This window comes from Triplophysa dalaica, chromosome 4, assembly GCF_015846415.1.
Source record: "Triplophysa dalaica isolate WHDGS20190420 chromosome 4, ASM1584641v1, whole genome shotgun sequence".
NCBI classification, from domain to species: domain Eukaryota; kingdom Metazoa; phylum Chordata; class Actinopteri; order Cypriniformes; family Nemacheilidae; genus Triplophysa; species Triplophysa dalaica.
Genome location: NC_079545.1, coordinates 11303086 through 11328765, shown reverse-complemented (window position 1 = coordinate 11328765; position 25680 = coordinate 11303086). Strand labels below are relative to the sequence as shown.

Sequence of the window (25680 nt, the reverse complement as noted above, 5' to 3'; positions counted from 1 at the left end):
ATCTGAAAACTGTTTTTTTTACTGTATTTTTCACACATTTGACTGGCACTTTTATCCAAAGTGACCTATGATGCATACAGACGCTCGACCAGTGGATCTTTGCCAGTTATGGTAATAAGGGTCAGCTGGCTTCATCATTGTGAAAGAGTATCTTTGTCCGAGAGTGCACAAGCCCCAAATCAAACTATGGCTCTTCATAACGTTCATGCTGGGGAGGTGGATGAGTTTATGTGTGTGGTTAAAAGAACATCAGGCTGACAGGGTTGACATGCCTCTCTGCCCATCGCTGAAGGGCCACAGGCAGAGGGCTTGTGAACTCCAAACTGACAGCTGCTTTATTCTATAACTACAGCACAGCAGCTGGTGCTTGTTGTTTTGTCATTTCTTAAATTCTTTCACGGCTGAAGTCCACAATATAAAGGTCACATCTGTATCTTTTATTTTTTGTAACTGTCTGCATTTTCACAATTTTTCCCATCACTGACATTTGCAAAGCATTTTTGGTCATTCTGCATGCATTGGTCCTAATTCTTGCAAACATCTAAAGAAACAATTGCACAGTGAAGATGTGGAAAACCAATTTGGGAGGACAGAAATGGTTGTCATGCTTAGAAAAAGCTTATTAATCAACTAACCTGATCTCCCAGGTATTTGTTAGTATTTTACAGGGTGGCTATTTGAATTTGTGCAATGTGAATCGTTCAAAACATACGGTTATAAGAAAAAAGCTATACAGAAGCCCCTAACCTCGCCCCTAAACCTAACCTCACTAGCACCAAATTGCTAAATTGTACTGAAACATACATATGTATAAGATCGTTCAAATTCATAAAAATTAGCCACCTTCTAAGAGTCACAAATATTTTTCATTTTAGTTTCTAAGGGCATGATGAAGTTTATAGTAAACTGTACTTTTTTTTGCTGCCTTAAATTTTGAATACAATCAACTAGATTGTACATTTAATACATTTTGGCCAGTGATGAGTTGATATAACTTGTAAAATACTGTGCCCTCTACTATTATTGGCACCCTTGGTAAAAATGAGCAAAGAAGGTTATAAGAATAAATCTGCATTGTTTCTCGTTTTGATGTTTTATAAAAAATCTACAAAATTCCAACAATTCTTTCAAGGAAAACAATATAAAGTAGGGGGAACATCAAAGTGTAATTTTTTTTTTCTTCCATACATTTTGGACAAAATTATTGCCATCCTTAAATTTAATACACTCCGCAACCTCAATTTATAAGAAAACTGCTCTGATTGTTTTCTTTTCGGTCTGATGAGGTTTGAGAGTCATCCGAGTCCGTTCCTCTCTAAAAAAATCTTCAGATCTTCATGTTGGTGCTCCCTTTTCTTCAGTTGATCCCATTCATTTTCTATACGGTTACGGTCAGGGAACTGGGATGGCTACGACAGAATCTTGATTGTGTGTTCAGTGACCCCTTAGTTAATTTAGGCTTTTTGACACGCTTTTATTAAAATGCCTTAGAAAAATGCAGAATTTTAGAATTTTATTTTCAGTTAAGACAGCTCAAAATTATGATCAGATGATTTGATAATCATTATCATCAATGCATTGTCTATGAAATCAGGGCTATATGTAAGAGAACCATTGCATCAATGAGTTGCTCATTCTTATTACTTTTTCTGCGTGTGTACAGTAAGTGCATCCATTCAGATTTGCCTTGACTTTATTATCAGATATAAAGTTAAGTGAGTTCATGTGCTAGTGCATAAAGCCTTCCATTGATCGAGATCAACGCAGACTACATTAAGAACAGAAGTACTGATAATACTATACTCTTTCAGAATCTGCTCCTTAAAATCCAGAATAAAGCAATAGTATTCAGTAGTTTGTAAATTGCAAAAATTCCAACAAGTCCCGCATGACATACCATGATGTAGTGAAAAGAGCCCTTTTCACTGATGAACTAGTCAACCAGTCGTGAGATGCAAAGTCACGCCAAAGTGTCATTAAGGAATTCAGCCATGTAGTGTTCTTTCATTAGCTTTACTGCTCTCATTAAAACATCATCATAGATGTGAGAGACTAATCCATTCTTAGCACACTTATATACACATAAGGGCTGCTAATAACTCAATATATTCAAATTAGCACCTCCTTTCATGTGTTTTTGTGCACTTTTCCTAGGAGGGATTATTCACAGTGACCTCTGACATAATGTGACCAAGCAGATGTGCTTCAAAACGTGATACAAGAGCATGCATGTTAAAGTGTGCATATTTTTGCTGATAGAAGTGTGCATTTTTTGTGTTCATTTCGAATTTTTGATCAGTGTCAAGTATAAATTCTTGTTTCTTGCTGATGATCAATGTTATTAAGCACTGTAAAAGTTCTATGGTGTCTTTAAATGACGAATTTTCTACAGGTGTGCATTATTTTTCAGTCAAACGCACACCGCGGAACCGCAGATGACACAAAAAACTCCATGTCACGTTTTCTCTCCAAATGCTTTTCTGATCTGACCAGGCTGTTGAATACGATGAAAGCAAATATCGATAGTTGGCTTTTCTGTCTAAATGAAGCAAACGCATGCGTTGTGCTGTCTGTCTTCCTCTCGCTCAAAGTGACGGCAAAGTGCACACAGGCTCAAGCCGAGACACTTAAGAAATTAGTCCTATTAAATATCTCATATAATATCTATATCAAATATCTTAGAAATGTCTTGACAGCAACATCAGAACAACGTGGTGATCGTGGTATAGGCGGAATAATTGACTCCGGTCCGTTGATTTCTTAGAAAATAATGCACAGCCCGAGGTGTGTAACGTCCACTCCGCGCATCAGTCCTGGTGTGCATTATTTTCTAAGAATTCAACGGACCGTATAGTCAACTATTCCTTACTCATGAAGTAATTTACGCATATAATATAACAGTCATGTTAAAAAAGAGAAAAAAATCTAATTTAATTTAATTAGTATTTAATTTAGTAATAAGTACCACATTCAAATGGTGATCATGAAGATATAAGTATTTTTATATTCGTAAATTTGTAGATTTGTTGATTGTACATTTTCTTATGTTGACATTCCGTCAAGCCTAAAAGTACCAAAATATGTATTGTACGTGTTTGTCATAGTTTCTTCAAGTGTTGTATTATGATATACAGTACAGTAGGCGCTATATAAAAATGCATAACTGTAAGGGTTTTGATGTATATATTCGAAGAGTTTCGTTCCAAAATGAGATAAGCTGTGTTGTTTATTATGGCCTAAATTAGAACAAACCAACTGCAGTTTGATAATTAGAATGCACAACAGAAAAAAAACATGATTTATCAAAAAGGATTAAAACGGAGTTATCTCATTTTGGAACCAAACTCTTCATATATATATATATATATGATATCAGTTTTCTCAGTGCAGACAACACAATGATGTCATCAAATGTGCTAGTCTCTATATAGACTGTAGGAGAGATACAGTACCAAACAGCCATTATAGGAAGTCTACTCAACTCAGAACCATGTGATTATATTGGGCTGCCAAATTAGGTGTGGTGTTTCCATTCAGGCTTGTTAAATTCATACAATGATTATAATTTATGAAAAAAAGGCATTCCACATTGTATCACAGGACAAAAGACATCCCAAGAGCAATGCTTCTGCTTAAAGGGGAAAGTTCACCTGAAAGACAAAAAATCTGGCATCATTTATTCACCAATGTCATCACATACCTGTATGACTTTTTTCTGCAGAACACAAAAGAAGATATCTTAAACAATGTTGCTAACTTCAAAACCTTGGCCCTCATTGACTTCCAATGACATAAAACCACTGAGACATTTCTCAATATATCATCTTTTGTAATTTACGCGGTTTAAACCGGTTTTTAATGTTAACGTATGTATATTGAAATATCATATTTCTGTTTGTAAATCATGGCAAATGTGTGTGGCTAATAGGATGAGAGATGCAAGATTAATGAAGTCATAGAAAAATCTGAGAAGCAAATTTGCATCTTCTTACTTCAGTCCAATCAAAAATAAATCAAACCTTCTGAAAATAAAGATTCTCTTCAGCAACGTTTCTTTCAACCCACTTTAATACTGTCTAGGGTTCCTGAGTTGATAGTGGAGAATAAAAGAGTTATTGATGTTACATTATGTTCTTCAAATCACTGTATTGATTTTATATAACATCCATTACATAGCCTAACAGAGTAAAGTCCTGAATAAAGTAAAGTCCTCCTGGGTTTTTTCTATAAAGATGAGACATTAAAAGGTTCTACTATGGCAACATATGAATTTAAAGCTTATCGCATCAAGGATGTTAAACCTATTTGGAATTCTTTTTTTGATATAAATATCAAACAGATCTCTTTCTAAAACTTTTTGCCTGTTGATTTTGCCATTATAGTTCATGGGTCATGTGCACCGGATTAGTATGGTTGGCCTCGTGTCTATGTGAATCACCTGTCTCCCCTCTCGCCAGTTTATTCAGATGACAGATTTTTCCTTTAGGTGTAGCCTCACCTGTCTAATCAACTCTAGTCGATCATCATTGTGTCAATCAAGCATGATGATATATCAGCCTGTGGAAACAGCAATGTGATGTTTTTCTGTTTTCTTTTTCACGATTCTCATCTTTTCTTTCGCTTTGAACTTCTATAACGTTGTCCTGTCTGTATCTGATATGTATTTACATCATATGTCATCCAAAGCTGATCTCAGGCTATATTTGGTGTTCTGAAGTCACCACCTAATGGACACTGCTATGTATTGCAAGTTGTCACAGTAATGATTTAAATTCGTTTTATATGCTTAAGTAAAAAGATTATGAACAAATTTTTAATTCTTAGTTTTCTCATTTTAAATTACTTTACTTCTTTTTTATTTGTGTTTTATGTGTATTTTATATAGTTTCCTGTGAAAAGCGATACAATAATCAATATGAATTGAATTGAAAATAGCTTTCATTTCATTTAATTCTTATAAATAAATTAATTCACCATTTGCCAAGATATTACAAAGCTTCCCGTAAAATTCATTTACATGTCTTTATAGTTTTTTTTTCTGTCATATATGCTGTATGTTGCTTTTCCATCGACAAAAATAGTCATTACTAAACTAGATTTTTATGTAATGTAACTATTTTTACAACATTGCAAATAAAACTGATTGTATCATGCATGCATACAGTATCTGTAAACTTGTTTGTCTGTAATAGGCTTCTTATTTTCTCCACAAGATGACGCTGTGGTAAACCTATTGTTGTTATAAATATTATTGCTCGGGGATTGAAATGCATGTTTTTCAGAACAGAATGTTCAGTACAGCCTCAGTATCAAGCACCTTTATAATAACATGTATCTGTACATGGCAGTAATGATTTTCACAACCTGTCTTTTAGTGTGAACATCTGTTCAGTTGCACCTAATTGGCATGCAGATTTTCTCATTGCTTTATTCACCAGGAGCTAATTGGGATTCTTTATATTAATTGTGCTAGTGTGTGATCTTATTTTTTGAAAATCATACCTTTACTTCAGAGCCATTGCCCGGTTTTAATAGTTTTCATGATGCCGTCTATCAGCAAGGTTTCAGGCTGTTTTATGTTAATTTGTCCATGTCACCGCCTGTCTCATGTTTGACATATGCATTGCATATCCAGTCATATTTTAGGTCAATTGCTGTTGTGATTGGGGTTCCCTTTTAAAAAGCTCTCTCGTTCAGCATAAGTACTGTCAACCATAAGAACCTTGAATAAATTAATGACCGAATATTTTAATGGTGACCAAATGCAGGCCTGCTGCCAACAGCAAGACTGTTACCAAGGCAGGCCCCGGATTGAACATAATCAGATACTGTTTGCTCATTTCTATTTCAAGGTCCTCTCCTAGCCCTACCTTTTGGCCTTCCAATCATGCATCCAGTAAGTATGTTTCAGTAATTTGTTAGTCAATCAGTCAACCATTTTCAGACATGCTTGTTTCTGTTCCTGCTTTGTTCAAGTGTAAATTGGTTTTAAGCCACATTTTCTTCTTTGATTTACATCGCTGTGTATTAATTGTCCCAGTTAAATGTAATTATATAGAAGTCTTATTTCAACAAGGAGGTGCCATTTCCCTTAGAGCTGATGGGAAGGAACACAGTTTGCCCAGACTTTACTCAATTAGTTTCATGTTAATGGGCCCCTAGAGTGTTGCTTAGCAACACACCTAGTTGCTAAAGATTTGGTTTTGTAACCATGTTCCAAATTTTTCTCAAAGCTTCTCAGTTGGATGTGATTCTGAAGTGGGAACACTGTGAACACGCTAGTGAAAATCATGTTGTGTACATGCAGACAGGGGCGTGGTTACCATTTTTACCACCTAAGCAAAGTCAGGCCTGACGCCCCCCACACATTGCCTAACATTTTTGCTTGAATTGCACGGCAGTACATGGAATTAATGAGATATATATTACATACCATACAAATACAAACTGGATTTATTTTACGTCGAACCACATAACAGCACAAAATTCTATACAGTTTTTTATACGAATAAACCTTCTTGGTTTTGGGATGAAAAAGTGTCCTTTGTTTTATTCAGAATAATAGAGAACGCCTTTAGCTAAATTATAAGAAAGTAAAATATGCAAGATTATTCTTTTCATGCTTCTTTTCATAGAATTGTTTAGCTATATTCGTAAAATTAGTATTCGATTTCTTTTATTTTGCTTTCTTTCGTTTTTGAGGTCCTATTTGATACGTGCGCTTCATTGCGTATATCCGAGTGTCTAAATCAAACGTATAATTATTTTCCTGCTTGTAGCCACTAGGGGGCCCCCAAGCCTGCGGGGCTCTACGCGTTTGCGTGGTGGTTAATGCATGCAGGTTTACTAGAAAGTGCACGAATGAACGTCAAGCGGCTTGTGTGACTTTTTAAAGCTGCAATTAACTTGTGTGTTTATATTCGCCCTCTCTTTTTTTAACATACAAATTAAGATTACGTTAGGTACATATATTACGTGAGCAGAGTGCATTTAACAATACATCCAGAAATACCGACTAATAAATGAAAGGTACCTGAAACTATCAATTGCCTACACGTACAACATTTACCCTTTTGACAGTAGCCTATGTTCCACCTGCCTGTAACGGCATAAACAACAAATATAACTGTAACATGTATTTATATTGGACAAAAAACAACTTTACCTCCTATTCGGACAGCACCACCACAGTAAATTAAAATAGTACATACAACAGTTTGCCATCTCCACCTCTGTAAAGAAACCCTCTTGCTGCAGGTTCATTGGGAGGTCACGTGATCTCGGAGCGAAAGCGTGAAGCGCAGTTTGGATGCTGGGCTTCAGTCTAGTGTTGAACGGAGAGCAGACATGGCAACTACAACAGCAGGTGAGACAAAATTCTGCTTTCGTGTTTTCACAATATGTTTCGCGTTTTGGTACTATTTAATAACTCATTTTCTACAATCCTTGCGGTTCTAGAAGCAGAGACACGGCAGAGGCTACTGCGAAACGTCATGAGGGAGGTGGGTGACAGTAAAAACAAATAAAGAACATAAGCCTGAAACGTTAAGCAAAGTAAACATAAGCTTGAATCACCGTTTAAATTATGAATCATGTTTTAGAATAGCGCTCGAGCGCATTTATATTTATCTTAAAGAAGGCGGGTGAATAAACTAAATCAACGTTTCCTTTTATTGTGCAGTCGTTTGTATGCATATGTTTGACTGTAAAATCAACAGAGCAAAAGTAGTGAATTGGAGATCTCAGTCTAAAGTATGGCATGACCATGAATTATTTATTTTATGTACATATGTTTCCTGCTTGTACTGCAGCTGTTTTGTATTTATTTCATGAAGCACCTGTCAGTTGAATGGCATTTGTCAGAGATGATAAGCACTTTCCTTTACTCATATTTATATTAAGAAAGACGTGCGTGTGTTTCAGACAGATTTGCAATATACGTTGAATGAAATGTTCAGATTTGTTATCACACTGCAGGATTTATTAATGCCATTTAGGGGAAATCTCTTTAGGCAGTGAAGATAAGGTCTTGACCATCAGTCATTTTTTCACCAGGTTTCTCATGATCCTTTTGGCTCATATAAGCAGAACTTGTGTGTGTGAGTGTGTTTTGTTTATGTGCATGTGTGTGAGTTAACATTGGAGTTTTTGCTCGATACTCAATAGTTGAGGTTTTCCCATGAGTGGAGAATCACTTCTCTCACAGCCAGCTTTTAGTGTTCAGCCTCTCCCTGTACTGACTCTTAATGGATGATTCCCTATTGTGGATTGTGGTTGACGTACTAGCTAACCCTGAGTGGTCACAGTTCATTCACAGAGAACTGTCTAAAGTTAGTTTGTCTACATTTGTGGTATTTTTTTTAATTTGTGTGTGTTTTAAATACTACACAGCTGTGTGTTTGATGCCAAATGCTGCAGGGTAGCCCAGTAGACACATGCAACCGGACATTAGAGTGCTTAAACACATTATTATGATTGCTGGAACAGATTACATCATAGTAATTGGGGGGAGATGATCCCATGCATGCACTGTAGGGCTCATAAATACTGCCTGTTGTTAAGCGGTGGCATGTTTACAGCAAAGCCACATGTACTACCTGCCATACTTACGCTTTAGCTGAATTACAGTTGTGTATTGCAACCAACGGCTCACTCCACATTCCCTTTCAAAGCACTATGGTGGCCGACAGAATAAGATGTCCTCACATTTTTGCTTCTTTGCTGGAGAAGATGATGTATTAAAGAGTACATAACTAGGAATTTTTAAGATCCTATTTTGGTTTACGGAGTGTCTAACAACAAGTTTATGTACATAGGTGTAAAAACACCATTCTTTCGTTATAAAAGGCAGTTATTCTTACCTTACTTCTTGACTGACTCTCAAATGGTTGGTTGCGCGATTCATCCGTCTATGACAGATCTGTCTATGGTTGCGCGAGCTACAGTGTTTGGAGGAGAACAGCAAAGTTTTCGCGGGCAGTCCTAGCAAAACGTAGGCGGGGACTATATGTAGTGATGTAAAGCCGCGGTGGATGACTCGTTTCTGTGATTCAGAGTCAACTCCCTTTTTTTCCAAGCCAATAACTTTGTTATTTATTCACCTTGGATTACAACTTTGCAGACAGTTTATTTTCAAACACGGCAACATTACACACTGCATGAAATGTCATTTTCATGACCTCATGTTATGTACCCTTTAATGAAACGCGCTCGGTAGAGCAGTTTTTTCCGTTTAGGGCTCCTGCAGAAACAATGTGGAGAAATCCATGCTACGGAAACCGCGTTGTATGTAGATAGAAATAGCTCATTCTCATGGAATAAAAACATAACACTTCATTATGTAAGATCTTTATACACGTCTGAAGACCGTTATGTTGTATTGCATTTCTGTCAATAGATCCTCCAAGAAATTACATACTGGACCTTTAACTAAAGATATTACAGATTCAGACGGAACAACACCAAGGCATACTTTTTGCCCCTCTCTACGTTGTCCACACCTGTATTGACACAAGGAAAGAGTCATGCGCAGACATCCTCTCCACACTCATGAGCCCACTGTTTGTTTACCTTTCCTATTCAGCTTCCTTTAGCTAGTTTATAACATTTATTTTCACTGTTCCCTTGAACCCTTTCAACATTCTAAACTGAATTGTGCTGTTGTTTTCAAAACTCGGTTCTTTTGCTTCATTTATACAGCAGGAAATACTAAATGGATTTGACCCTTTTTAGCAGGGCCACGGCTGTTGCAGTTCTTTGTATTGTTTTAAATCCTTAGCCTTACAGGAAAGTATAGATTTCCCATTTGTAATTAGCATTGAAATGGGCTTTCCCGACTCACTTCACACACCCAGGTAATGTTGATGGAGTATAAATTGAGCTATTCTGAAACTGAGAGAAAATATGTTTGCGAGACACATTGTAGATAGATTGAAGGTTTAGTGGATGCATATAGACCACTTCGCAAGATGTAAACACTGGTCCAGGAGCAATTTCGGTTTCATTTTTATATAAAAAATAATTTTTGTTTTGTTTTTGCTAAACATTTAAATCTCCATTTTCAAACTCTTAACACATAAACAAAAAAATTTAGTGTTTGTGTAGAGTAGATTAATATTTCATTAGTTTATCATAGTCTCTCTAATCTGTTTTAGTTATGTATCCAAGTATATTATGATGTTTGTCCATCTTTGCAAAAAAAAACATCTTCATTTGCAAGCAAGCCGTCATTTTTTCCATTATATAAACCTGTTTCAGTCTCTGAGGCCAATGAACCAAACTTGAAGATTCTTCATTTTTCCAATGCAATGCTATAATTTTTTTAGCTATCAATGACAACATCTTTAGTACATAACATTGCTTTGTTCATTTATTTTATTTTTTAAATCTTACATAATTACATCTTAAAGATACTTGTTAAACATTTTGATTTGATCATAAATGTTCTGTCGGTTGTTGTTTTATGTTTAAATGTTTGTGTAGTGTTAAAAAACTAAAACAGGAAGTGGACCATAATTGGATTTAATTTTTCCAAAGATGTCTATAGGATTCTTCAGCGATAATCAAATCATGAAAATGCTCATTGTTTTCTACATTTAAAACAGACAGCATCTTTGCAAAGAATGTTTTTTGCTTTTTCTTGGGTATGTTTTTTTGACAGCAGTTTCTGTGATGCAGCACATATTAAAATCTGATCATCAGTGATGTAAAACATCTGTTATTATCCATCAGCTAAATAATCACTATGTTCTGGGTGCCGGTAATAGAGAACTATCGTCTGTGAATGTGTCACGAATCATCTTGTTTTCAGATGTTCCAGTGAGCGGAAGAAACATTTGAACCTATCAGCATCAAATCACTAGCAAAAGAGCAAAAATGATGCTCCCGCATCCTATATTTACTACATGCAATCTCTTCAATGAGATTTACTACATGCAATCTCTCTAGCAATTTAAATATTCATAATAATTCATTATATGTATATATATATATATATATATATATATATTTTTTTTTTTTAATATAAATTAATTAATTACTTCTAAACATGTGGCACAATAGAGGATGTTGTAGAGGAAGATGGAAAAGAGTAGCATCAAGTACATGAATAAAGAGCCAGATTCCATCAATAATCATTTTATTATCCAATGTAGGCTTTTATTCAGGCAATAGTACATTTTCACTAGCAGTCCCCTGTAGTCCCATCTTCAAGATTTATGCAATAAATGTATTTGTTAACAAACCAATATGACACTTCTGCTTCAAATTAGCACATGCGTGTATGTGTCATGGAAAAATGTGTTGCCCTAAGATAATAATAAGTAATGCCCAATAAACCTATTGCTGTAGAGCCATATGGACAATGGACAGATTTAGATCAACACCACCCACAAATCTGTGTTGGTGTGACTTCTACTGTATATTTTATCCATGCAAATGTGCGCTTGCCATTGTGCGGTGCTTATTTCAAAAGATTTTTTCACGTATTCTGAATGCCTGCCATTGTTTTTATCTCTTATTTGTTGTGCTATTAGCATTGGTTAACTAATAAATTTGAAGCAACCATGACATAAATTGGGTTTGGCAAGTAGACAAATTTATAAAGCAGTGTGGCAGTACCATTCATTTTACAAAGAGACAAGGTTTAATTTGTCCCGAGAGGGAAACTGTTGTTTTGCAATAACTAGAGGTAAAGAGAGAGTTCACCCTAAAATTTAAATTCTGTCATCATTTACTCATGTAATTGCAACCTGTATAAATGACTTTGTTCTGATTAACACAGAGAAAGATATTTTTTAGTTCTAAGACATCATTGACTACCATAGTAGGAAAAATTAAATGGTAGTCAAAGGTGCCCCAGAACTGTTTGTTTTCCTAAATTCATCAAAATATAATTGTGTTTTTTCTACTATGATTGTATGATAGTAGGTAGATGATGTCCAAGAGATGAAATTTCTAATTACTAGAATTCTTTCAAGTATCCTACTGAGGGTGACTAAAGTCATTTTTGGTTGTACAATCCCTTTAAATAGCAGATAATAATGAATATTAATAGGAATTAAATGAAATCGAAATAAAACTAGAAGAACTGGAAAATTTTGGACAATAATACGTTATAGATGCTCAGTCCTGTATCCAAGCATATTGTATCCTGCAGGTTAGGTCTATGATAATACTTATTTACAATTTTTAATCGCATTTCCCTCCATCTTATAGTGGTAAAGAGATGTTGATGATGTTGAAGATCATCTGTGATACTCAAGAGACGATATAGAGTGTGTGCAGTAGCGTTTACATTTTATCTGGATTATAACATCAAGGTCCGGTTTCACAGACAGGGTTTAGCTTAAGCAATGACTAACCCTTAGTTAAATGATGATATTTAAGTAGCTTTTAAAAAAAAATTATGTAAAAAACTTTACTGGTGTGCATCTAGAGACAAAACAATGACAATGGCATATTTTAAGATATTTCAGGGAATGTTTTTTTCAGTTCAAACAGCTCAAACTTTCATTTTAGTCTGGGACTAGCCTTAAGCCTTGTCTGTGTACCCAGGCACATACTGGACAAGCTTTAATGCGGATCTGAATTGTATCAGACGGCACTTTTTCGTTGCACATTTTGAGCACTTCCATCAGGTTTTCCCAGGTGTTCAGACCTTTTTTGGGTCAGACTGATTAAAGTAGCACTTTATGGAAACAAGAGTTGACACATAGATGTTATTTAAGTCTGGCTTAACGTGGAAAAATAGCCATAACACTTTGCTTTGTGTCCCTGTGCTGTGTGAGGTGTCATTTGGCTTTACTGTAGAAACTGAACTACCGTAAATGGCAGCTGTTACCAATATTACATGATACTGACTGACAGTCCTGTAGTTTTGTTTTCCATTGGGGGCCCTGAAGAATAATTGGGCCTGTAATTGCTTTTATTATGTGAATTTGCCAGATCCTGCTGAGCAGTGTAATAAGCCACTCAATCTCTTTTCATTTCACACACACATTCTCTCAGTTAGCTAAAGTGTGGTAATGTGCTGCATAATTTTTTGTGCTTGTGGTATAAGTCATGATGAACCGCTTTCCCATTCACAGTTTGGTCTGGTTCGGAGTTGAAGCAACAGTTCAACGCTGTGCCAACACATTTGGGAAGTAACTTGGCAACCTAAGCTGTGAGACTTTCCATGCCATCTCCATGGAAACCTTTGTCATGCCGCTGAGACAGCCAAGCTCCAAATATACCCCTACAGCTCTGTGTCTCTCTCTCTCTCTCTCTCTCTCTCTCTCTCTCTCTCTCTCACTCTCTCTCGCTCTCTCGCTCTCTCTCTCTCTGACACACAGAGCACAAGATCCTCTACCTATTCACACACACTACAGTTAAATGAGTCTGATCAATAAGACTTATAGCTTGGACACCATTAATGACCATGTATTGATAGACCTCTTATCACATCAATGATGTTTAATTCAGCCGTGGTAATGCTCCCTTATTGATGTCTGATTTCTGATTTGTACTTGTCATCTGTCACTGGTTACCAAGTCGATGTTATCACTGTTAAAGAAATGGATAGTTGTGTACAGAGAGAGCAAGACATCTCATTAGATTATGCGTGTTGATTCAGCCCTAGAGGAAAAGCTTTCATGAACTTGAAAGGGCATGAAAAATCTATTCCGGGGTTTTTCAGAGAGGCTGTCTGAAGTGCGGTCATGTAGCTAAACTCTTCAGGGCTGTTTTTGTGAATGGTGCTTGCCATTGTAAAATTCTTTCACAATGATTTTGGGTATTAAGGGAATGGGTTTTAAACAATGTAACATTTGTTAGTATTACACTATTGTTGTTTGCAGAAATAAGGTTTACAATTGTGCAAGGGGTGGAGCATGTACATAACTGTGAGAAATTTTCTGGAAATCTGTGGATTCTGGATATCTGTTTGGCCGGTTTACACAAATCATTTAGAAAACTTTATAATTTGGAAAAAAACATGTCTGTTTATCTAGATAACAGGCCTTTGTTTCGTGGCACTGCTCATTAGTCTTTGACTCTGATCCATATCTCTGTGAATCATCCTGTTTGTTCAGTTGAACATAATCTTTCTAGGTCTCTGTGAAGGAGATTTGTTTGCAAAGCCAATCCTTCATTCTCTCCCTGGAGGTATAAAGGTGTGATTCCATAGTATGGAGGAGTTAGGTTTACCTAAAGTGTTATTTTTGGCATTAAGATGAATCCTTTGTGGTGTTCAAGCTCTTGAGGTTGGATTTATTATTGAATTGATATACATTATATAGAATTGATGTGTGGTGCTAAAATGGTAATAAAAAAATCTATATAGGATACTATTGTAGGTAGATTAGTCTTAGCTTTTATATGGGAAAGAAATGATCATCAGAATCTCCATTTCCCCCAAAATAATGTTGGAAATAATAAAAATCATTAATATTTAAGTGGTAGGTGCTGTGAAAGAGATTCAAGGTCTCTGTCTCTCCTCCGGGGTGGCAGGGTCACACAATGTCATTGGGTTTAGCTGTGAGTGATAAGCTTGTGTTATATTGTTATTAAAAAGGTCCAGGTGAATACTGTCGGGTTGCTAGGAGAACAATGGATATGACAGGATGGTAAGATCAGAATCAAGTTGGCGACCACAAGGGGCAAATTTTAATGATGGACAGACATATCAAGGTCAAAATCTGGGTAAGACTCTCATTCAATGAAATAAAAGTAAATGTGTAACATATCTCATGTGAGATCATTACAGCCACATAGACACTATGGATCAATGGTTCTCGAAATTATAGATTGCTGGTTTGTTTTGATTTTGGAGTACATTGATTTTTTTAAATCAATGTACTTAAAAAATTAAAAGGCTATCCTTTATTTTTATTTTGTTGTTGTTGTCAAAGCCTGTACTTAAAATCAAACATTTGACACAGATCCATCTAAACTACACCAAGGACATTGAACAATAAACAGCTTTGGTACAATGTTGATTCACCAAAATCTACTGGAAAATCTGTGGAGATGCATTTCTACAAATCATCCTTCAATTTTATGTGCAATGTACCTACTGAAGAAACACACGACCAGGAAATCACCACCAGCAACTTCCTTAAACCAATCAACCAGCTATTTTCTCTCAGCCAGACCCTTCCATACTGAAAACAGAGAGCTAGGGATGTTGCGGTGATGATATTTCCCCACCGGTTAATCGATGTATAAAAACACAGGTTGTACCGGGGATGAGGGGTTTGCTGTGGGGTGGTCGAAGATGCAGCTGTGCGCATGACGCGCTTTACTTTCAGTTAACAAAAAAAAGGGGAACGGCAATTGCTTGAATTAATGGTGGGTTCAATATCTTTCTTAATAAAAACACACAAAACAAAAAAAGAGTACAAAGACATTTTCTTATATTTAACGCAGACCTTACAAAATTTATAATCACAGCACACATAAAGCAAAAAAAAAAATAAGAAGATAAAATAAGAAACATTTACATTAAATAAATTGCCCATATAACAAACCGAGTCATCAAGGTACACATTGTGCAACATATAAATAAATAAATATGAAATTAATAAGAAGGAAATACGAAACAAAAAACTTTGTTAAATAAATAAATAAGAAACGAGTAAGAAAGGAATACTAAACAAGAAACATTTATGTTAAATAAATGGAAAAGCAATGGCTTTTGAAAACTAGAATAGAAAGAAATTAAAACTTAACTGGCTTTTGATGACAGTGCTTTCATATAAAAATAAAAAAATGACGCTGGACAAGTGATGTAAGCGGTGGGCCGGTGGACACCGTGTATCACCGCCGCTGACACCGACTATCGCAACAAGCCTACAGAGAGCCCATAATCGCTCATGCATGTGTGTGCGTGGGTCACTCTAACCAATGAACAAGCATCCAATATCTCACCCAATCATCCGTAGAAAGTGTGCTATTTTGTATGCACTTGTATTGCGTTTGCCATCCAAAGTAACAACCAGGAAACTCTTGAAAAATCACACATGCCACCTCTTAATTTCTTTTTCATTTCCTCTTTAGAGTCTAGGGAGGTGAGTCATCCATCTAGTATTGTCTGCATTCTTCTTACTCACCACGTATTGCTGTTTGCTTATAGTTTTTTTTCTGCAGTTTGGCTTTAACCAGTGTACTTGTATGATTCATGACCCCCAACATTTGTCTGATGCCTCACTAAATTAACACAGAGCATGCACAAAACATCTTTGCACAAAAACCAAACCATTTGTATTCCCACTTTAAACTTTCATCTTCATTACCTTTTGTCTCTGTCTCCTCCACAGGTTAAGCAGATCATGGAGGAAGCAGTCACAAGGAAGTTTGTGCATGAAGACAGCAGCCGTATTGTCTCATTCTGTGGTAAGACCATTGAACCATTATCTGAAATGTGTCAGTGCTGTAGAACAGCCCTGTATTTTGGTGTTCAAGGGGAGGTAAACCCAAAGTAAAATGGCTCATATTTGTGAGCCCCGACTGGCCTCTGAGAGCATAAAATGTTGTTCTTTAACTTAAATTGAGAAGTTTTAGAAGTCATTTTGATTTTTAGATTTCTTTTGTGTTGTCTTTTAGTATCTGCCAAATGTTGGGGCATTATGGCTTAGCTGATGATTAGGTCGAGCAAACATTTGACCGGTCTTGGAAAACAAGTCGGATGTTCAAAGAATGTTCATATGCTTATAAAGGGTTCTTATTTTACTCATTTATATGTGTGTTGTCCAATCAAGTGAATGTGTAATGGATCCTGCTGTATAGCAGTTGCAGCCATTGTTGGCTTACAATCTGATTACCATCCACATAATTACATTGTCTCTGTTCCACATGTGCAACACAGAAGCGCATTCACCACCGCTGTGCAAATACACATCAGTGTACTACCATGACATGATGTTTAATGATCGGCTGAAATATAAACGGAATAAATGAGTTGGTATTAATAACGGCAGGTCACATTCAACCTGTTTAATGCAATCTTTCTAATCCTGTCTGGCATTATTCACAAGTACTGGAACAAATTCTAAACAGCTTTAATAACTCAAGGTTGGCTGGCGGTCTTACCATCCGCCTAGAAATGTAATCAGCACATCTCTGTGAGGGGTCAAACGCTTGCAGGTTTGCAAATCGAGTGTTTATTTTCCTCTCTGCATCCCAGCAATTATTCTTTTCTGAATCTCTCATCAGGCTTGCAACAACAAAACCTTGTAAAAAGCGAATGAAGCTACTTTCTTTAGATGTGAATAACAATTAACACTCATGTCAAAAATGTGGCAGCCATGGGATTCGGTAGGTGACTGTAATGTGTGACACATAAATTATGTTTCTAAAGCTCAAATAGCTCTAAAAATACTTTTTCCTCGGAGCTACTGCACATAAGCACAGGTTGGAAAATACCTCACAAGACATGTAGAGAGAGTGTCCCGTCACCTCCGAAGATGCCAATGTTTTTTACGGCAATGGCGGTTCATGGAGCCTCTCAATAGTTTTGGAAGTTACTAGTAAAGCATGGAGCTGCAGCTAAACAGTCCGGTGTAGATCAACTTTGAACACATTTAACACATTTTTAAGCATTTGATATTAACGTCACCAACGCCAACGTTTTTTAAAACGTGTTCACTGGTAATTACTTGGTGACTAAATATCTATTAACATTTTAAGAGGATTGTGTCTATGTTGCATTATTTGTGAGATTTAGATGCGCGATGATGTTAAATGTCCCTGCCAAAGTATGTAGTCACTTTTTGCAGCTTGTTAACAACCAGAGTTTATAAGACACAATAAAGCTTTAAAAAATCTTGAGCGGGTTATAACTGCCAGTTTTTATGTCATAAAACCAAAGCCTATGTATTTTTCCCATAGACCTTTGGAAGATCGGAAAAAATAAGATCTGTGACTAACAAATGTTCATGATGTTTACACGTTTTGTCTATCAAGATCATCTGATTAGAAAAGATTAGCAAAATCTTTGCTGTTTTTGAAGCCTAAATACAAGTATAAAGCTTACCCGAGGCTATTAACAGATTGCTCCGTGGTCGCTCGATATCAAAGTCACCCCCACCATCCTCCGACAACTTTCTCAAACTTTACTAAAAACGTGTTCCCTGGTAAGCAATTACTTTGTGAATGAATCCCCTACAATGATTTCATACATTTGTGCCCATGTTGCATCATTTGTATATGTGCGATGACATCTAATGTCCCTACCAAAAGGTTTAAAAAATCCCAAGCTTATTATAACTGGTTTGTTTTGTGTCAAAGATTTAACGTGAAAATATTTACAGGTTTTGTTAGCCACAGACGTTTACAAATACCCATTCAAAAAACCCATAGACTTTGGGGCGATGGAAGCGGAAGTCTTGAAATGCTAACTCGCTTCCGGGGTTTGCATACAAAAATACGTCTTCCTGAGCCACTACATTCTTCTGTATCTATATCTCATTAGAGAAATATATAAATAATTTCTCATTGTTTCTCTTAACTAAGAAATTAAATCTTCAGAGCTTACATAAAATAAATAGAGGTAACCTCTGAGCAATAAAACATTTTTCCTGTGGGCACTCTTGAACAGAATCAGAGCAAATGGGATACAGAGAGATGATGAGCACCTAATCATATTTCCAAAACGAATAACTTACTGTAATATTGTTGTAATACTGGTGCTTTACTCAGTGGCTCTGAGAGGTAATGAAGAATAACCAGACTTTATTGGCTGCCCATAGGGGGGTAATTAGCTATCTGGATTACAGCAATGTTTACACACTGCCAATGGAAATGTAAACACAACATTTTTTACTACAGAAGATGTGCCCGATGCGATTAACAGCCCTGCATGCTTCTCTGTGCCTGACATCTCTTAATTTCGTCTACCTGTGGCTTTGATGGCATGTTGTTTGTCTTTCACACTTTTACCACATTACATAGCACAGTCCTGAGAAAAATGCAGTGTAAAGTGGTCACTGGAGAGGCTTGTATCCATCTACGTTGCTCTCTGTTCTCACGGTGGCAGTGTGATTAGCAGCCAGTAATGCAAGCAGTATGATTACATTTTTAATGAGCAATTGACATCAGGGTTGGGGGTGGCTGCCTGCTCCCTATGCCGTTTCCTGTGAAAGCTTGAATCTTTGGGCTTTCATGTTGTTATGAATCTTGCTTCTGAATATATTTTACTACATGCTATCTTTCTTTTTCCGTCTGTCTCACTCGTTTTCTTTCATGCAAATCGTTTCTGTTGGTTTATTGGATATTGCTATAAGATTGCTTTCCTTTATCTTGCATACCGATGCGTCACATTGCCTTTTCATCGGCGTCTCTTGCACTCAAAAGTATTGAATAAGGAATGAGTTGGAATAAAAGCGAATATATGTAGGCTTATACAGCATCACGATCATCACGAATCTCGAGGAGGGTTTAGTCACAAATCATTCTTTAGAAGCAAAAACAAAGCTACAAAACAAAATGATAAAGGAAACTAGCTTGAGAGAAATGTTAACACAAAAGAAAAACATCTGTCATGGTGACCCTGATGTCTTTTAGATCTGTATGACTTGGAGGGGAGGGAGAACAAGATGTGAGAACAGAATTCAGAAGCTTTCAAGATTCAGAAAGGAGAAAGAAAAACTTTTAAAGGATTGCAAATAATGTAGCACTAATATGTGCTATATTCCTGACATTAGGTTTTAAATTGAAGGTGATAGTTTATCCAAAAATGAAAATCCTGTCCTCTCTTGTCATTTCAAACATTTTTGTCTTTCGTTCTAATGCAGAACACAAAGAAGATATTTTGAAGAAAGTTGGTAACGGCAACAGAAGTTAAATGAGCAGTTCACTTGAAAAATTGCCCCTTATTGACTTAATAGGAATAAAAATTACTATGGAAAGTGAATGTGGAGAAATTTTTAAGTTAAACTACTCCTTAATCAACATTCATCAAAATATCTTCTTTTGTGTTCTGCAAAAGAACGAAAGTCATACAGGTTTGAAATGATTAGAGGGTGAGTAAATAATTTGGGTCGGCTATCAGTTTAATGCTTTGGCATGTATCACTTCTAATATAACAGTCTAACTACGATCTTTTGGCCCCATGTATATTTGATCTCAGTTAGAAAAGCCATTGCACATTTTTGGGTAGTTCTGCTATTTTTCATGGAAAATATTGAATACAGTTTAGTGATTTGTACTTTATATACTGTATATACTGCTTTACCACAAAGCAAAATTTTGAGAAGTGCTATGAAACAAATACATCTAATTGAATTGAGTAAGTGCTATGTTAGATTTCTAAAGCCATATGGCTTTGTGAAAAGACAAAAATTCCAAGACCAAAAGTTGATGTCTGATTTGTGCATTTTATTTTAATATTAAATGGCCAACAATGTCAAACCTGGTGCAAGAACAAGTCATATTATCATATTTCATGTCATTTCATGATGTTTAAGTCCCTTTTGAATTCTTTACAGTTTGAAATTTCTTAGAGAAGAAAGGCACATTTATTCTGCAAACCTTTGTCACATAGGAAAGACACTAGGCATGGCAAATGAAAGCAGAACTTTCATTTCCCAACCTCATTAGCTGTTTTGTTCATGAGAGTGATAATTGATGAGACCTTTGAACTTGTTTGGTGGTCTATGCTTCGTCTGCATTCATTTCACTGCTTTCTCTCATTTTATTTGTGTTCACCCTTCTGCATGAATCCATTTCATGTGGTCAAAGAGAAGCGTCAGATTAAAGCACCTGCTGTGTTTGTTTGAATGTGCATCTCTGTCGAATGTGCATCTGTGCATTTCTATTCTTAAAAAAACTGAAATTTTATGTTTAAAATAAACTAGGCGGTGGGATCTGCAAATGAATGCATTATGTAATTGTATTTTAAAGTTAAATGGTAATTTTAACTTATCTAAAATGCATTATTGAACCATACAAAACTCTGTACAAAGTGTCATTTTGTCAATCCCCTAATAAATGTGTGCTGTCGAGAGGTCCTCCAAGAACGGGGTGGGGACCGCTGCACTAGTTAACCCACCCATCCTCAGTCTCTCACATGCTTTAGTTTGCAATGTAACAGACTAACACGAAGACAGAAGAGGGGATAAAGAATTGACAGCCTGCTGCAAGAAGAGAAGGAGATTGAAAATGAGATTATAACCAGATCAGAACAGAGCCAAAGGAGCGAAGACAGTCACACAGGGACTGATGACAAAACAGAGACATTCACAGAGAGCGGCAATAAAAGGAAAAAATGTCACCGTAACGAAAGGGAAGAGGAAAGTGGCAAAAATTTTGGAGTGAATGTTAAATTGGATGGATGAGATGGCATAGACAGCATGAGACAACAGGCTGATGTGGCCCTGCTTAGCTTTCAGTGAGCACAAGTACTCCATCAGTGAGGGTTTCCATGGCTACGCAGGCTTCCCCCCCCCGACCCCATCCGAACAGATTCACAAGATTAGTCCTGAGAGAGCCTCTCAATAACAGGTCTGCAGCCAATGCCACGTATACAGTGTGTTTGTTTTTCTCCTTTTTTCTCCTATCTGTGAATCATCACACCTCAATGTACCATTAAACAAATGCATGTCACCAATGAGTTGTAAAACAATTAATTATGGGCAATCTTGTTACATAAAACGAGTACTTTATTTACGTATTTGGTAAGCTGTGTATCAAATGGGTAAACACACTGTGAGCTGCTTATTATTGATAAGGAATATCCATAATTCATTGTCTCAAAATGACCCTACATTATCCATTATAAAGATTGTGAAAACACTCAGATATACATGAAAATGTAATTTTTGTAAGAAAATTGTTCAGAGTAGTTACTTTGTACTATTTTGCAATCCGTGTTGTTCATATGCTCCTAAGCCTTTAAAATGGCTCACAGGGAATGGTTCATTTTTGTGCTGATGTCCATTTTCCCTGTGCGTAAATGTGTTCAGCTGCCGTTGAAGCATGCATTCTTCATGGTCTGAAGCGGAGAGCTGCTGGTTTCCTACGAAGCAACAAGATAGCGGCGCTCTTCACCAAAGTGGCCAAGAGTTTCCCTCCAGCTGAGGAGCTATGCAAAAAAGCCCACGAGCTGGAGCTGGTCTTTGAGAGCAAGTGAGACTGATCTGAGAGACAGACATACATTCACACTTGCAGTACAGTATAAAATAAATCAAACTGAAAGCGTCAGAACACATTCTGCAGAACACAAAGAAGTTAATTAGAAAAATTTTGTTAACTGTTCCCCATTCACTTGCATTGGTTTTGCGTCAATACAATAGAAGTGAATAGGGGGCTGTGGTGTTCGGTTACCAACTTTCTTCAAAATATCTTCTTTTGCAATCGGCGGAAGAAAGTCATAATGGTTTGAAATGACAAGAGGGTGATTAAATGATGACAGAATTTTATTTTTTTGGTAAACTATCACTTAAGAAGATATATTTTTTGGAATTGTCTTTGGTTTTGTGTCCATACAATGGGAGTCAATGAGGGCTAATGTTGTTTGGTTACCAATGTTCTTCAAAATATCTTTTGTGTTCTGCAGAAAAAAGAAAGTCATAAACCATAATATTTAACCTATATTAGTGTTGTGTACACCATAAATGTATGATGTAGAATAGATCAGCTAGGATTTATACTCATTGGTACCTAATGGACCAACATTTGTAATCAAAAATGAAAATTCTCTTTTACTTCTGACATCATTCGCTGATAAAAAAGTATGCAAGTTTGAAACGGCATGAGGATGGAAATTGGGGTATATCTTTTTGCTGAATTAACGCTACATTGGAATTGTGTTAAATGTTTATTCAGGCACAATTAAAGCCCTTATTTTGTCCTCTGCTGTTTACTTTTAAGGCGAAGCCAGTCTTTGTCATACAGCGAGAGTTCTCGTAAGATGCCCAGGTTTCCAAACTTTACTCCTCAGGCTGCCAGACACGTGTGGATCCACACCTCACTCATCGAAAAGGTGCTGGACAAGATTGTGCTTTACCTGGTGGAAAACAGCAGGTGAGAGAGTTGGGAAAGTGATATGAAGAGAATACAAGTCTGTATAGTTTTTAGGCACAACCAACATAGATTCGGTTTCTTAGCTAGTGTCCATGTTGTTTCAGCAAGTTTTATGAGAAAGAAGCCATCCTAATGGACCCTGTGGATGGCCCGATCCTCGCCTCTTTGTTAGGTACACATGATATCTTTATCATCATCATCGTTATTCTGTAGGGGAAAGTGCACTCAAACGTAAAAATTCTGATGTAATTTACCATACCATGTGCTATTTCAAATGTTTTACGTTCAGTGGAAGAATGTAACAAGGTTCATTAAAAGGAAGGAAGGAGGCGGGAACCGGCGAACATTTAAGGCACTTTAATCAAAATAAACAAACAATAACACGGAAGTAAAAGACCAAAAGAACATAAATATAAACTTAGCACATGTCCGGGCCCGGTTCAGCCCCGTCGCTCGTCCTCTTATGCTCCCGAATTCCTCTGTGAGATATGCGGGACCGGAATTTTTTATTTGGGGTGAATTATCCATTTAAAGCCACAGGTTGTTGGGTGTCAGTAGTGTAGTAGGCGGGGCGAGAACGTGAGTCGAGGCCGGTGAGTGAGTATTAATGAGCGTCAGCTGTGCGCGCACCGGTCTCGTATCACCGAGGAGATCTGGAGCATAAGAGAACGAGCGACCTGACTGTCGATGAGAGAGGACCAGGCCTGGGTTTATGTTGCTGTGAGGGGCTGCCGGCTGTCTTTTACTTTGTTATTATTTGATTAAATGTTTAAATGTTTGCCGGTTCCCGCCTCCTTCCTTCCTTTTATTGAACCTTTCTACAGTGTCATTTTTGTATTGATGGAGTATTGTACTCTCCTCCTCCTTCTGTCTTCATTAGTGGGTCCTTGTGCTTTGGAGTACACTAAAATGAAGACAGCAGATCATTTCTGGACAGATCCGTCAGCCGATGAGTTGGTGCAAAGGCATCGTATTCACAGCGGCCACTGCAGACAAGACTCCCCTATTAAGAGACCCGCCCTTTGTGTGAGTGACATATGATTATACAACTATGCTGAGGAAACCCTGAATGGCAGTATTTAAGAGGATGTGTGCCATTTTTCCTTTATTAATATACGTTCTCCCATCCTAGTTTAACGTTATCACTGTGATTCTGGAATGTTTTTTTTTTTAAGTAAAATGTTTTTTCCTTGGGATTTTTGTTGGTGCTGCTAATGTATAAAAGTAATTTACTTCACCTATTAAGATGTTGTAAAGATTGTTGGTTTTAAGCTGGCATAAAACAACAATTTAGAAGGACAAATTAAAAAAAGTACCAGGTTCAGGCCTGTGTTTTCAAAGTTTAAAACATTTTATATTAATAATTATTCAAAATGAACATGTTTTATTATTATGTTTTTTTCAACCCACATAACAGATTTGTCGTTTTCAGTACTTTTTTTTTACAAGAAATGAATAAAAAAATTCTCAAATGTGATTGAACAGATGTAGATGACAAATACTAGCCATGTCTTTGTTGCGTGTAATTGAGGAAAAGAATAGGTAAACATGTCACATATTTTATATAACTTATGACTTTTTTAGGTACATTTCTATGGTGGTCCATAAACACATTAGCGCCACGCAGGATTTAAAGAGACTTCCCAATTGAACACGAAGAATACAAATTCATGCCATTCTAGATTTGCCATTTGGTTCAAGCCATTTAGAATTAATTTGATGTTTTTAAACCATGCCTGAAGAAAATGTCAGGGGTCAAGAAAAGCTTCAATTCTAAACACAGTCAATTGCATGTCCAATTGAATTCGCAATATGCAGTGACAACCAATTAGGCTCGTTTTTCAATATTCTGCTCTCTTATTGTCAACCTTTACTAGATTAGTCATTTAGCTGACATAATAATTCAACTTGTTTAAGGTCAACTAAAATTAAATGACACCGCTTAATAAAGGGTCATTTAAATATCAAGAGTCGTTTCTATGCACCGTTAGCCAAAAAAAAAAAAATATCCATGAAGCAACGACGCAATTTTCTGCGTCTCAAAAAATTAGAGCTACAGGTGAAAGATCAACACTAGTGTTGTGGACTTGCCTGCCTCCAGGCATTTTAAGAGAGTCCTGCTGTGGTCAGTGTAGTAGAGTACGGCTGCTGTTACTGAGGAAAAACTGAACCTCTACTCAAAGACACACTTCACATCATTACCCAGCTCCATTATCACACACAGCCGTCAGAATCCTGACTGATCACCCTCTCTGGCCATCTCCAACACACCCACACAACAGCAGGGAACACGGTGCATGTTTTTTCACGCTCGTTTCCTGGTGACTTTTGATAAAGAATATTAACTATTGAGCTGTAACCGCGAGGTTCCTGAGTGCCTTTTTGATACATGACGGCGGAGACGTTGAACTAAGCACTGTAAACTTGTAATGATTCAGCTCGGGGGGATGCATTTCTCCACCCTTTAGACAGAGATAGTAAACCTATAGGATATGTGACCAATGCATGACTGTAACTATGATAAATATGTCTGATAACAATCTATTATAAAATTAGTGAACATTGTCTGGTGTCATCAGTCTTTAAAGGTCCAGTGTATGAAATTTAGCGGCATCATGAGATTACGAATTGGAACCTACGGCTCACTCAACCCCTCAATTTTAAAGCACCATGGCGGCT

The 25680-nt window shown here is 36.7% G+C and overlaps 1 protein-coding gene across 3 annotated transcripts in view; it reads left to right on the top strand.

Annotated features, from left to right (window-relative positions):
• Positions 1 to 7291: 7291 nt before the first annotated feature.
• Positions 7292 to 25680, top strand: part of sgsm1a (small G protein signaling modulator 1a) — a 31293-nt gene continuing 12904 nt past the window's right edge. For 2 of the 3 annotated variants that reach the window (XM_056746545.1, XM_056746544.1), the window contains exons 1-7: positions 7292 to 7366; positions 7459 to 7502; positions 16299 to 16374; positions 21942 to 22104; positions 22849 to 23001; positions 23106 to 23173; positions 23882 to 24027. In XM_056746545.1, coding sequence (XP_056602523.1) covers positions 7348 to 7366; positions 7459 to 7502; positions 16299 to 16374; positions 21942 to 22104; positions 22849 to 23001; positions 23106 to 23173; positions 23882 to 24027 — 669 coding nt within the window. In that variant the 5' untranslated portion in view covers positions 7292 to 7347. Of the gene's footprint in view, positions 7367 to 7458; positions 7503 to 16298; positions 16375 to 21941; positions 22105 to 22848; positions 23002 to 23105; positions 23174 to 23881; positions 24028 to 25680 lie in introns of those variants that run through there. The other variant, XM_056746546.1, reaches the window with a different exon arrangement.